Raw genomic sequence first — 14,876 nt, 5'->3', positions numbered from 1 at the left:
AAAGAAGAAGTTAGAGAGGTGAGTGGCATCTGAATGACCAAAGAGCAAGCAGAGATGGAATCCAGTGAGGATACATCCATCCGTTCTCCTGAAAAGATGGTCTTAGGCATGGCCACATGAGGAAATACCTGAAAGATGATGGAGATGAAAGAGTCAGGCTGGTGGTAATGCCGGTACAGGGAAAGGTGAGTATTTCTTCTGCTTCCATGGGTATGAATCCTAGAAATTCCCATTCTGTCACGGTGGGAAAGCATTGCCATTCCAGACAAGTAGTTCAGTGATTCAGCAGATGATTTGTAATTTATTTTTGTAGATGTAAGAAAATAACAAAAGGAAAGAATGAAAATTTGATGCCATTTGCAGGCAGTCATGGTGCAAAGAGAGCACAGCTCATCATGATGCTGTGTCTGGGTCACAGAAGACAAGAGAATACAGTATCAGGAATGATCTGAACAGGGACAATGTTACTACAGCTACAAGAAAAAAGGCCTAAAATGAAAACACTACTAAACATAGACTGGTCATAACGTGAGTTCCATTGCCACCGGGATGTAGAAGAAGATGAGCAGTTTGTTTGAGCTTAGATATATGCTGTCCTCAGTTTCCACATGGCATCCTTGAGCTCCTGGTTCCTCATGCTGTAGATGAGGGGGTTCACTGCTGGTGGAACCACTGAGTAAAGAAACGACACTACCAGGTCCAGAACTAGGGAGGAGATGGAGGGGGGCTTCAGGTAGGCAAACACACCAGTGATGATAAAAAGGGAGACCACGGCCAGGTGAGGGAGGCAGGTGGAAAAGGCTTTGTGTCGTCCCTGCTGAGAGGGGATCCTCAGCACAGCCCTGAAGATCTGCACATAGGACACCACGATGAACACAAAACACCCAATATCCAAAGAGAGACTAACCACAACGACTCCAGTTTCCCTGAGGTAGGCATCTGAGCAGGAGAGCTTGAGGATCTGGGGGATTTCACAGAAGAACTGGTCAACAGCATTGCCATGGCAGAGGGGCAGGGAAAATGTATTGGCTGTGTGCAGCACAGAACAGAGAAACCCACTGGCCCAGGCAGCTGCTGCCATGTGGACACAAGCTCTGCTGCCCAGGAGGGTCCCGTAGTGCAGGGGGTGGCAGATGGCAACGTAGCGGTCATAGGCCATGACAGTCAGAAGAGACAACTCTGTGACAATCAAAAATAAAAAGAAAAAGAGTTGAGCCACACATCCTGTGTAGGAAATGGCCCTGGTGTCCCACAAGGAATTGGCCAGGGATTTGGGGATTGTGGTGGAGATGCAGCCAAGGTCAGTAACAGAGAGGTTGAGGAGGAAGAAGTACATGGGTGTGTGGAGGTGGTGGTCACAGGCTATGGTGAGGATGATGAGGCCATTGCCCAGGAGAGCAGCCAGGTAGATGCCCAGGAAGAGGCAGAAGTGCAGGAGCTGCAGCTCCCGTGTGTCTGCAAAGGGCAGGAGGAGGAACTGGCTGATGGAGCTGCTGTTGGACATCTCCTGCTGTCAACTGTAGAGACCTGTCCAAGGAGGAAAAGGAAATGACAAGTTAGGGAACTCTTCTGTTGGGGAAACCTCTTCCAATTCACATAGTTACTACCGAGGGCAGAGCAGTGTGCAGGGCTCAGGAGATGCTCTGATAAGTCCTAATGACCAATGAGTTTGCACTTCCTTCTGCAAAGTTATCAAGAAAATTTCATCTCCCAATTCCCACCCAGTGCACAGGAGCAGAAAATTCAAATCAAAGTCTCTTTACCTGGAGTGGAAAATGCATCCTTGGTGTTCTTGAAAAGTGTCTGGGAAGTTGCCAGGGATCCGCTGGAGCTGGGACCAAACCTGTCCTGCACAGCACACTTTGACAACAGAAGGACCCTACACTGTCCTTCCATGGGTCACACTTTCCACCCAAAGCTTCTTTGTGCACCAAAGCAGATGGAAGCCCACTAGGCAGGCTGAGTGCTCACCCTGGTATGATCAGAGTCCCTACGCCATCACATAGCCCTGGTGTCACAGGGAAAGCCCTGGGCACCCCTGGGTGCACACGCTGCTTCACACCTCTGCAGCCATGCCCAGGAGAAGACAGCTGTCCTGACATGTCCCTCTGATGGGGCAGAAGGGCATCCCTTCCAGGCAGCACATTTTGCTCCTAGAGAGAACCTGTCCTCCTGACAGACCCCACACACTGCCCCATGTCCCAGCTTTAGGAGATCCCTCCAGGAACAGAACCTGCATTGCCCTGCACCCACAGACATACCAGGGAGAGGCTGTGGAGATTTCTCCTCCAGTGAGCTCTCAGCATCCATCAGCTCTCTCAGCCTCACAGGTCTCCCCTCGGTGCCTCCAGGCAGTGTCCCCAGCCCTGTGTGCTTGGCAGAGGAGCTGCTCCTGGCCAGAGCTGTCTCTTGTCAGAGCTGCTGGTTTGCAGTGAGCTGCCTCCATCCCAGGAGCCCAGCCCAGCTCACAGCAGAGGAGCAGGCCAATACGTCACATACTCCATTCCCCAGAGAGTCCAGTGAGGTGTCCCTGGAGCTCCAAGTAACTACCTTGGAAAGACACTAAGTCTTTACTGCCTTTCCTTTCCTTGTCTGGGGAGAAATCCTTGTGTCCAGCAGAGACCTTTCTCCTGATCAAACCAGAGCTGGGCACAAGAATCACCTTTCCTTTTCTTCCCATGAGACAGGAACCACTGGCCAGGGACAGGGAAGTGACTTTGTCCCCCTGTGAGAGTCACTCCAGACCCCTCAGCCTTGCTTTGCAGCCCTGCGGCTGGAAGGGGACGCAGCTCTGACCTATGACTGCCAAAAATCCATTGCCGCTGAGATTCCTCTTGCCCCAGTTTCTGTGCCACAAAAATCAAAACATTCTGCCATGGAGCTGCTCTTCCCAGCTCCCATGGGAATTACTTGGGGCAGAGGTAAGTTTCCAAGATCCCCTTCTCCATGAGAGTGGACTTGATCTGATGGAAACTGTGTGTCACCCTCATTCGCCTGTACCCAAAACTGAAGACCAGGATTGAGTCTTTGTGAGCCCATGCCAGAGGCTTCTGCTCCTCATGCACACCTGGGAGTTTGAGAGACAAATCAAGATTGTAGTTTTCCTTGTTATAAATCTCTCCTCACTCCTGTCTTTTACTTCGGAAAACACTTTTCCATACCCAGAGGCAGCAGATGTCCAACAGCAGCTCCATCAGCCAGTTCCTCCTCCTGCCCTTTGCACACACACGGGAGCTGCAGCTCCTGCACTTCTGGCTCTTCCTGGGCATCAACCTGGCTGCTCTCCTGGGCAAGAATTTAATGATCATTACTGTAGCCTACGACCATTGACTCCACATGCTCATGTACTTCTTCCTTTCAACCTCTTGTAGAAGGGAGTTGACGCAGGTGCTCACCAAAGCTGCTCTATCACTCCCCTTCCTCTGCTGCATAAGGGAAAGAAGATGTAACAAAAGGTCAAGATAAGGACAGGGAGAGATCATGCAGTGGTCACTCTCCTGAGTTACTCTTAATAAACCCACCTAATTCATTACCCAATCAAAGAGAGCAGAGGAAGGAAAAAGAAAAAATAAATAAGATACCCACAACCATCCCTCCCTGTTTTTCCCAGGGTCCCCTTCACTCTCTAATTCTCTCCTTCCTCTAACTGAGCAGCACAGGAGGATGGGGAATGGGCATTGGGGTCAGTTCATCACACATTGTCTCGGCCGCTCCTTCCCCCTCATGGGAGGACTCCTCACAGTCTCCCCTTGCTCCAGCTTTGGGTTCCACCCACAGGAGACAGTCCTGCATGAACCCCTCCAATGTGAGTCCTTCCCACATGGCTTCAGATCATCACCAACTGCTCCAGGGTGGGTCACTTTAATGGGGAGCCCTCCTTCAGCAACAGACTGCCCCAGCCTGGGTCCTCCACAGCCCTGCCAGCAAACCTGCTCCAGCACAGGCTTCCTAGGAGGTCACAGCCTCCTTCAGGTGTCTGCACCTGCCTGAGCACTGTGATGTCTACAGGCTGCATGTAGAATCACTGTTCCACATCACCCAGCATGGGCTGAGGGGGAACAGCCTCATTCACCATGGGCTTCTGCATGGGCTGCAAGGGAATCTCTGCAATGAGGCTGGGAGGACCTTCTCCCCCTACTTCACCGACCTTGTTGTCTGCAAAGTTCCTTACACTTTCTCTCTCCTTTCTCTGACAGCAAAAAGCAACAGATAATTTTTAATTTCTTATTAAATATATTGTTGCAGCAAATACATTTTCACTCCCCCTCTGCCATGGCAATGCTGCTGACCAGTTCTTCTGTGAAATCCCCCAGATCCTCAAGCTCTCCTGCTCACTGACCTCGCTCAGGGAAATTGTGGCCAGAGCTTGTTTGGCTTTTGGGTGTTTTGTGTTCATTGTGGTGTCCTATGTGCAGATCTTCAGGGCTGTGCTGAGGATCCACGCCGAGCAGGAATGGCACAAAGCCTTTTCCACATGCCTTCCTTACATGGGAGTGGACTCCTCCTTTGTCAGCACTGACATGTTTGCCTACCTGAAGAGCCCCTCTAAATCTCCTCCCTATTTACAGATTAACAGAATCACAGAATTGGAGTTGGAAGGGACCTCCAGAGATCATCCAGTCCAAGCCCCCCCTTCAAAAGCAGAGTCCTCGGACGGGTCGGACAGGATGGCATCCAGGTGGGTCTTGAATATCTCCAGAGAAGGAGACTCTACTACCCACTCAGCAGACTATCCCAGGCCTCTGTCACCTTTCCTTTGTTCCAACTTGGAGCCGTTGGCCCCTGTCCAGTCTCCAGAGACCACTTAACCTGGTAGAGGTATTTCTTTACGTGGTGGTTCCACCGTCAGTGAACCCCCTCACCTACAGCATGAGGAACCAGGAGTTCAAGGATGCCTTGTGGAAACTGATGACTGGATGTTTCTAAGCAGCAACCAACTCATCATTTTCTTTGTTGTATTGCTGGCCCTGTCAATTCAATGAAATGTAATCATGCTGAATAGATTGATGGAGATGTCGCTTAAGAGACAATTAATATAACTTTAATATAAGAATTTTCATGTTCTTAAGAATAGATTTGTTTTGGATTTTAGTAGATGTGGTTTTGCCCCAGCTGAGAGCCGAGCACCACACAGTGGCTTGTTCTTTAAAAGGGAGTGAGGGGGGAAGTTAAGAGGGAGGAGGGAGAGAGAAGGGAAAGGGAAAAAAACCCAAATCCAAGGAAACAAACCCCTGCAGGTTGTGTAAAGATAGTTTACTAGAATAGCAGAAAGAGAGATACAACAATGATAAAAGGACTTTGTAGCAAAATATATGAAACTGGTGATACACAATGGAGTTTCTCACTGAACCACACAGCTCAGGATGTGCAGCCCAGAGCTGTCCCGAAAACTGCAAGTCCTGAAGCTGCCTACTCCTCCTTGCACCAGCCCCCCTTTTAAAATGAGCATGATGAAATTGGCATGGAATAGCCCCTTTGGCCAGTCTGGGACACCTGTCCTGGCTGTGTCCCCTTCCTTCTCCTTAGTAGGGAAATAGGAACAACTGAAAAGTCCTTGACTGCTTGGCAACAACCAGAAACATCAGGGTGTTATCAGCACTGCTCTCATCTAAACTCCCAAACACAGCATTCAATCTGCTTTTAGAAAAGAAATTCACTCCTTACCAGATGTAACTAGGACACTGACATAATTTCCCTGTCAAAGGGGCTGGCTGGGGAGGGGTGGTCATGGCATGGTGCAGCACTCTGTTATTGTTGGGTTTGTAAGGTACTCTCTGTGCTGTCACTGGGTGTGAGTGCAATTGGGGCGGTTATTGTTCCCCTTTTATGGTGCTTTTGTCAGTAAACTCTCCTTATCCAAGCCCACAGAGGCTCTGTCTGTTTCTCCTCCGGGAGTGAGCGAGCAGCATGTGGTGCTCAGCCATTGTTTGGGGCTGAACCACCACAGATTCCAAGCCACAAGCAGTGAGATTCTCCAGGAGAAAGTTCTGGAAAACTGTGTCCAAGGCCTTGCTGAAGTCAAGGTAGACAACATCCAGAGCCCTTCCCTTGTCCAAGAAGCAGGTCACCCTCTCATAGAGGGAGATCTGGTTGCTCAAACAGGACCTGCCCTTATGAACCCAAGCTGACTGGGCCTGATCACCTGGGGGTTCTTCATGAACTGGATAATGCTGCTCAGGATGATCTGCTGCATCAGCTTCTCTGGGACTGAAGTCAAACTATCAGGCCTGTAATTTCCCTGATCATCCTTCTGTCCCTTCTTATACAGGGGGTTACACTGACTGATCCAGTCAGCCAGGACTGATGGAAAGTGGCTTGGTGAACCCCCCTTGCCAGCTCTTTCAGCACCCTTGGCTGCATCCCATTCAGCCCCACAGATCTCTGCACATCTGCAGCAGGACCATCTCCTCCTGGATTGAGGTGGGCTCATTCTGCTCCCTGTCCCTGTCTCCCAGCTCAGGGAACTGGATTCTCTCTGTACAACTGCTCCTATTCCTAAAGACATTGGCAAAGATTTCATTAAGCACCTCAGCCTTGGCCTCATCTCTCAACAATGTTTCCTCCTGAATCTGATAGGGGATGGAGGGTCTCCCTGCTCTTTCTTTTATTTAAATGGAGGACAGATGAATTTCTAGCTGGGCTTTGGACAAACAACGAGGAGAAACTCTCATCCTGATGTTCTTCCCTCAGCATTACACACCCCACGATGCCCCAGGAAGAGCCTGAGCAATGCCTGAGGGACAGGACCTGTCTTTCCTGGGGCTGGGAGTCAGGGCTTGGCCTTTCTGCTTCATCCAACCAACCCAGGGGTTTCTTCAGCATCTCAGCTGCTTGTACATTGCCTTTGCCTACCAGCCAACATGGCCTCCAATTACCTGTGCTAACGAGTCCCTGGGGAGGCTCAGCCAGCAATGGCTCTCAGAGGGACTCATTAATACTTCAGGTACTTTGGCTTCTGCTTTTGACATGGAGTTTTTTGTGTAATTTCCTCTCAGTACCTGAGCTTCAAGGACTCAGCACCAAATGCACCCCAGGGCTCATTAAACTAACAAGCAAGCCCTAACGAGCTATGTCTCTTCATGTAATTATCTTCAAGTCTTCAAGAGATGTACAGATCATTGAAGCTGTTTCAAAGGGAGCTCAGAGTAAAATTGATTTCTTTATAAGGGTGTAGGTTATTATTTTCACTGTAGAGGAGAGGTGACAACCTCTGACTGAGACTGATCCAGGGTGCCTCCTAAGGAGGTCTGGACTGGTCTGAAAAAGGGTCCCTTGAGGCAGTGGGGACAACCTTGCTGCACATCTCCACAAGCCCACCATGACTCTCACCAGCCAACTGGGACTTGCATCCCTTGTCCTTACATCAGGTCTCTCTCTGCACTCCACAGTGGGGCATTACAGCCCCTCTGTACCAGCTCCCCTGCTTTCCTTAGAGAACTGGCTGCACACAGGCAGCACACAGGGAGTTATTTTCCCACCAACACAAGAAACCTGACAAGATTCACCATTAAATCAAACACTCCTCACTCTGTGCCAAGTGCAATCTGCCACCAGTGAGGTTCACCTGCCACAAAGCTTAACCCTGTGAGAGATGTTCTAGTGAGGAAGGAGACTGTGAAATCAGCACAACTCAAGAGCTGGCTAAAGACAGACTGAGTCAGACAACTGCCAGAAAGGCAAGGGTTTAACTCCCTGAAACTCAGAGCAGCAGCTGGATGGTTGGGAGGTGTCTGAATGGTCCAAGGGGAATGGGAAGGGAAATCTAGAGAGCAACCAGAAGCACTGGTGTGCAGATCCACTGTGGGAACAATGATTTCAGACACTGTGAATTGACTTTGGACAGGTAGAAATATGTGACAGACAGGGGAGATTAAATGCACAGCTGTCCTGTTTCTGGCCAGGCAAGAGTTCACCTCCCCAAGCAGCCAGTAGATGTGAGCTAAGTTAGCAGAGGTGACCTGAGTTAGCACAGCTGAGCTGAGTGTGTCCAGGCTGTTTTCCACACCACCTGACATCTCTCCCCCATAAAAGGGGCTGGCTGGGGAGGGACACTCATGGTTTCCTTAAGGTTAGTCTGAGTGTGGCTGGGGTGTTTGGTTTGTCCTTGCATTGTGCAGCACCTTGTGATCCTTTGGTCAGTAAAGTACTCTCTGTTATCACTGGATGTCATTGTAGTTTGTGATGTGCTGTTATCATTTTTTCACAGTGATTTTGTCAGTAAATTGTCTTCCTCCAAACCCAAAGAGGGTCTGTCTGTTTCTCCTCCGGGAGTGAGCATTATAACCTGATCCTTGTACATGGGTGAGCTGGGAGAAATGAGAAAAGATTTCAGCTGCCTTCCAGGGGAGCACATCATCCCCTGGCTACTGCGAAGCTGGGACAATGGGGCACACAGCCTGGAATTAGAAGCCAGGGAGGCCAAGCATCTGGGATCCCTGTCCAGAGAAGGAGCCATTGACAAGGTGATTGGAAAGAAGTCTCAAGCCCTCAGCCTCTGGAGGCCACTTCTGTCCAGTGTGGGGGAAAGGTACCCGTTCAGTGAAGATGTCATGTGTTGGCCAGGCAAGTGCATGACCACAGAGCAGAGTGTGCAGTGTTTGAGGGGATCAGCCATGTGAGAGATGAATTACTGTGATCCTGATGATCTGCAGCTACCCACCAATCCTGATGAAGTCCAATGTTGCTCACCCATGTGGTGTAAGTCTGTGTGGAGTGCACCAGCATCATATGCCAACTGACTGGCAGTAATAGATTGGGGAAAGGAAGAAGCACCAACAGTGGCTGAGGTGTGTGGCCAACTCCTGTGGGGGTGCCCTGTGGGGGTGGTTGCAGCAATGGAAACAAAGCAACTGGGAGTGCAGAGGCAAACCCATCTGGGCATGATGTAGATGGTGTGCAAAAAGGGGTGGATAATGTCCTGGTTCTGGTCAGGCCACAGTTATCTCACCTGTGCTGCCTGCTTGGGGAGGTTGAGTTAGCCCTGGCTGTTTTCCACACCACCTGACAGCACTTCTCCATAAAGGAGCTGGTTTGGGCACCACTCCTGGGTGCCTCCAGGGCAGTCTGAGTGCAGCTGGGGTGTTGGGTTGGTCCTCCTGTCCTGCAGCACTCTGTAATCCTCAGGTGGGTAAGGTACTCTGTGTTCTCACTGGGTATGAGTGTCATGGGCAGTTTATTGTTCTAGTTTCATGGTGCTTTTTTCTGTGAACTCTCCTTATCCCAACCGACAGAGGCTCTGTCTCTTTCTCCTCTGGGAGTGAGCCAGTGGTGTGTGGTGCTGAGACACTGTTTGGGGCTGAACCACCACAAGCATTTACAGCACTCTCTCCTCTTTTTATTGATTTTCTATCTTGTCCTTTAATGCCTCTTGCTGAGGCACCACAAGTCAGCTGAGGCTTCTACACTCACACATTAACCACTGACACATCGGAGCTTCACTTCCAGCAGATCCTGGCAAAACCCTCCGTGGTTTTACAAAGAGACACCTCAAGAACTTTTCCAACCAGAGCTGATCTGCCCCTTCTCATCTTGTGATGTTCTGCATCAGGGAATAACCACAACAGGGGTAGAACCAACACATCGTCCTGTTGTGTGACCAATCCAGCACTGGTGACACATGATAATTTATTCATTGGTGCCCAGTGCTTGCACAGCATCAAGGCCCTTCCTGATTCACATGCTGCTGCACTAGAAAGTAAGCTCAGGGAGCACTGGTTGTTGTGAGGGAGGACTGCCAGGACAGCTGATGCCAACTGCCCAAAAGAATCTCCCATGCATGATGACATCATCAGTGAGCAGGGTTAAACCTCAACACCCACACACCAAGGGAATTCAGACATGACTGGTGGAGCAGCAGTGTCAAGGAGGAGGCTTTGGGCGTTCTGAGGGATGCCACAGCAGCCAGGGCTGCTACACAGGAACCTGGCCATGAGCACGTTGGGCAGCACTGGGAGCAGTACGGCCACCCAGGCAAAGGCACTCACTGTCAGTTTGACTCAGCACTGGTGTGGACACCAGCAGATAGTCCAGGAGAGTGTGTGTGTGTGTGTGTGTTGGGGGCGGGGGGGGGGGGGTGTGAGACAAATGTGGAGGAACTGCCACAAGGTTGAGAGAAATTCTGCTAAGATAGGGTTACAGGTCTTGTGTGGAGAGGCTGAGAGATCTGGGCTTCTTTAGCCTGGGGAAGGGGAGTCTGAGGAGAGTATAGGGGTAGCTCCAGAGAGATTGAAATTTCCTTTTCAAATGAATGGCAATTAAAACTAGAGGTGCAGATGGGTTATGAGCATGGAGAAATGCCATTCTGAGGGTAGTGCTGTGGTGTTTGGAGTTACTTGGAGGAAGTGTGGATGAGCTGGTTGCTTGGTTTATCTGGGATCAGCTGGTGAGGAGGGGGAGACAGCAGTACAGGCAGGGACATGGTGAGGTGAGAACAAGGTGGGGAAAAGGGTTGGGAACCTGCAGAGAAACCGGCACAGGTGTGGGGCAGTGTCACATGGGCTGTGGTGCAGAAGGTCAGGGGTGTTGGCCAGGCTGAAAGCACCTGATAGAAATGAGATCTTTGCCCCCTTGGCTGTGGCTGATGTCCCTGCAGAGGCCTCAGAGGAGACACATTGTCCTCATGGCCATGGAACATAATTGCCTCCTTGAACTCAACCTAGGGAGGCATCCATGTGTCATACCCCTGTCCTACCCTTGGCATCACACTCCCCACATCCCATGGAAGAGCCCTGAGACACAGGTGAGGGTCAGGATCTCCCTGCCCAGGGGCTGGGGCTCAGCACTTGGCATTTCTGCTTCATCAGACCAAGCCAGGGTGTCCTCAGCATCAGAGCTGCCTGCGCTTTGCCTGGGTTTGTCCTCATGGCCTCCACTTGTGAGGTGTAAGACGTTCATGGGGAGGTTTTGTCAGTAATACCTCACTGTCGGGCCCATGAACGCTTCAGGGTTCTTTGGGCATTGAGTCTGACTGGCATTTTGAGAGGTTTCTTCAGTGTCCTCTTAGTATCTGAGGTCTGTGGACTCAGAAGCAAATATACAATAGGGGCTCATGGAAGTACAGAAAGCCTTAAAAAGCATATCTCTTCAAGTCTTTTTCATTAAAAGAATCCAGACTTCTACAAATAATTGGATTTCAGTTAGGTATTTAATGATGAACAGTTCAAAGGAATATTACAATGGAGGATATTTTCCCTTCACGACTATTTCCTGTCATGGCTCAGTTGATAGAAGCAGTGACAGCCACATTATGCAATGGGTGTCAGTCTCCTAAGGAGATCTGGACAGGCAGGAAAAGCAGTCTCTTGAGATCCAACACTGCATGGAGAACCTTGCTCTTCCCCAAGCCCAGCAGTTCCCTCACTGCCCTCCTAGGACTCCCAAAACTCTTCCTGGCATCATCTGTGCTCACAGGCACAGACAGATTTCTCTGACAACAAACAGCAGTTCAACATGACACAGTTTAATACCCATGAAATCTCTCTCCTCAGCTGCTGCTACGGCCAAGCAGCGTGTGCAGGGGGTCAGCTTTCAGAGGAGATTCTCTCCCAGAACAGTTTCAATCAGATACACAGAAAGGTCACTTATCAACACACTGACTTGCTGACAGAGCAGTTCATTAGACTTCTGAAAGATGGGACATCTCAGAGTCTCAAAGAAGTAACTGGAGACTGAGCAGCATCTGAATGACCAAAGAGCAATCTGAGGTGGAATTCAGTGAGGATATATCCCTCTAGTCTGCTGAAAAGCTGTCCTTAGGCATGGCCACATCATCAGGAGAGGTGGAAACACCTGCATGGTGTGGGAGGTGAAAGAGACAAACTAGTGTTGAAATGAGCAGTTCATTGCTGTTTAGAACATCCAGTCATCAGTTTACACAAGGCATCCTTCAGCTCCTGGTTCCTCATGCTGTAGATGAGGGGGTTCACTGCTGGTGGAAAAACTGAGTAAAGAAATGACAATACCAGGTCAAGATAGAAGGAGAAGAGGAAGGAAGGCTTCAGGTTGGCAAACACACCAGTGCTTAGAAACAGGGAGATCACAGCCAGGTGAGGGAGGCAGGTGGAAAAGGCTTTGTGCTGTCCCTGCTGCGAGGGGATCCTCAGCACAGCCCTGAAGATCTGCACATAGGACACCACAATGAACACAAAACAGCCAAAAAATAAGCAGACACTGACCACAACGAGTGCAGTTTCCCTGAGGTAGGCATCTGAGCAGGAGAGCTTGAGGAACTGGGGGATTTCACAGAAGAACTGGTCAACAGCATTGCCATGGCAGAGGGGCAGGGAAAATGTATTGATTGTGTGCAACACAGCATTGAGAAACCCACTGGCCCAGGCAGCTGCTGCCATGTGGACACAAGCTCTGCTGCCCAGGAGGGTCCCGTAGTGCAGGGGGTGGCAGATGGCAACGTAGCGGTCATAGGCCATGACAGTCAGAAGAAAGTACTCTGTTGAGATCAAAAATACAAAGAAAAAGAGTTGAGCCACACATCCTGTGTAGGAAATGGCCCTGGTGTCCCACAGAGAATTGGCCATGGCTTTGGGAACAGTGGTGGAGATGCAGCCAAAGTCCAGGACAGAGAGGTTGAGGAGGAAGAAGTACATGGGGGTGTGGAGGTGGTGGTCACAGGCTATGGTGATGATGATGAGGCCATTGCCCAGGAGAGCAGCCAGGTAGATGCCCAGGAAGAGGCAGAAGTGCAGGAGCTGCAGCTCCCATGTGTCTGCAAAGGGCAGGAGGAGGAACTGGCTGATGGAGCTGCTGCTGTTGGACATCTGCTGCCATCAAGTGGGGAGAGCTGTGAGAGTTGGAAAATGCAATGAAACGTTAGGGAACACTTCTATGAGGACAACCTCCTCCAATTCACATTGACTCTCTGTATTCAGGAAGCGTTTTGTCAGGTCCCTTTTGGGAGGTCTGCTTTGTGCTGCCTTGAACGTGCCACTGCTGGGATGAGGGTCAGCTCTGGCCTCTCTAGAACTCATTCCTGCCTGAGTTCTGTAGAATATCAGTGTCTGCGCTGCAGGCGATATGAGGGAGTTCCCAAATCCTCCCTTGCCAGGGCATTTCTGGAAGCAGTTCCTTCTTTCTCCTTCCCTGAAAATGTCTCTGATACCTGGAGCTGTCCCTGCAGCTGCTTCTCTTTGCCCATGTCACCTCCTGCTCTGTGCTCACAGACCTCATCCCACCTGTCCTGTGCTCAGCTCTGCTCTGCAGACCCCTCCTGCAATCAGGGCACTGCCCTGGGAACCTGTGTGTGCAGGGCTCAGGAGATGCTCTGATGTGGACATTCTTGAGGGGAGAAATTAGTTCTGATATACCACAGTCAGCACAGCCCACAGGAGAGGAAAAGTCAAAGCAAAGACTCTGCCTGGCAGGAAAATGCTTCCTTGATGTTGTTCTTCAAATTCCCTTTGAAATTTCTCAAGGATCAGCTGGAGCTGGGAACAAACCTGACCCAGGCAGCACTGTCTTACTGCAGAATGACCTCACACTGCTCTTCCCTTGGTCACTCCTTCAATGCACAGGTCCTTCTCTATCAGTGTGGAAAGCCAACAAGGCTGGCTGAGTGCTGACCCTGGCAGCAACAGTCTCTGCCCCAGCACACAGACCCCGGGTCACAAGGACCCTGCTCGCAAGGACAGCCCTGGGCACCCATCAACCATGCCCAGGAGAAGACAGCTGTCCTGCCCTGTCCCTCTGATGGGGCAGAAGGGCATCCCTTCCAGGCAGCACTTTCTGGTCCTAGAGAGAACCTGTCCTCCTGACAGACCCCACACACTGCCCCATGTCCCAGCTTTACGAGATCCCTCCAGGAACAGAACCTGCATTGCCCTGCACCCACAGACATACCAGGCAGAGTGCTGTGGAGATTTCTCCTCCAGTGAGCTCTCAGCATCCATCAGCTCTCTCAGCCTCACAGGTCTCCCCTCGGTGCCTCCAGGCAGTGTCCCCAGCCCTGTGTGCTTGGCAGAGGAGCTGCTCCTGGCCAGAGCTGTCTCTTTTCAGGAGCTGCTGGGTTGCCATGAGCTCCCTCCATCCCAGGAGCCCAGCCCAGCTCCCAGCAGAGGAGCAGGTGAAGCTGTCACGTACTCTATCCCCTCTGGACTCCTTCGTGGTGTCTCTGGAGCTCAAAGGAACTAACTTGGAAAGATACTGAAGTCCTTTGTAATGTTCCCTCCCTTGTCTGGGGAGCAATCCTTCTGTCCATCAGAGTCCTTTCTCCTGACCAAACTAGAGTTGGGCAGGAGAATCACCTTGCCTTGTCTCCCTATGAGACACGACCCACAGGAAGGGACAAGGAAGGGTCTCTTTCCCCCTGTGAATGGAAGGGAGTCAGTCGAGTAATTCCAGACCCTTCATCCTTGCTTTGCAGCCCTGGGGCTGGAAGGACTTGCTGCTCTGACCTATGGCTGCCACAAACCCATTGGAGTTTCCATTCCTCTTGCCCCAGTTCTGGTGGCACAAATAGGCACCTTCTGTATGGGAGCTGCTGGTCACAGCTCCCTTAGGAATGGAGGCAAGTTGTAATTCACTCTTCTCCATGAGAGTGAGCCTCATCAGATGGAAAGTGAGTGTCACCCACATTTGCTCGTACCCAAAACTATCGCCATGAACGGCATGGTGACCTGGTTCAGGAACGGCACCGGCGCCACACTCTGGCTGCTCGGTCCATCAGCTCAGAGACACCAATGTGGTGGGCGGCAAATGGCGTTTATTAGAGAGGGGCGCGGGGCTTTATACCCCAGGGGTCTGATGTCACTTCCGTCCGCTTACCTCACCAGCTACCTACTATTGGTTACCTAAGGAGAGGGGGGGGGTCCTACCTTTCCGTTCAGCCCGAAATCTTCTGACCGCCAGGCCCCATCTACCGACAT

General features: G+C 50.9%; 2 protein-coding genes across 2 annotated transcripts; both read right to left on the bottom strand.

Annotated features, from left to right (window-relative positions):
- Window positions 1-580: 580 nt before the first annotated feature.
- Window positions 581-1,504, bottom strand: LOC311203027 (olfactory receptor 14A16-like; the record flags this gene model as incomplete). The annotated part of the gene is made up of 1 exon (XM_084277665.1): window positions 581-1,504. One exon carries the CDS (start codon window positions 1,502-1,504, stop codon window positions 581-583), a length of 924 nt encoding a protein of 307 aa, XP_084133791.1.
- Window positions 1,505-11,837: 10,333 nt separating this feature from the next.
- On the bottom strand, window positions 11,838-14,876 carry LOC311203069 (olfactory receptor 14A16-like; the record flags this gene model as incomplete). Its single annotated transcript, XM_084277704.1, has 2 exons — window positions 11,838-12,776; window positions 14,826-14,876. 2 exons carry the CDS (start codon window positions 14,874-14,876, stop codon window positions 11,838-11,840), a joined length of 990 nt encoding a protein of 329 aa, XP_084133830.1.

The sequence above is a fragment of the Gallinula chloropus genome (assembly GCF_964237585.1).
Source record: "Gallinula chloropus genome assembly, chromosome: 35".
Lineage (NCBI taxonomy): Eukaryota > Metazoa > Chordata > Aves > Gruiformes > Rallidae > Gallinula > Gallinula chloropus.
The sequence above is the reverse complement of the archived record's forward strand: the minus strand, read 5'-3'. Positions and strand labels throughout refer to the sequence as shown.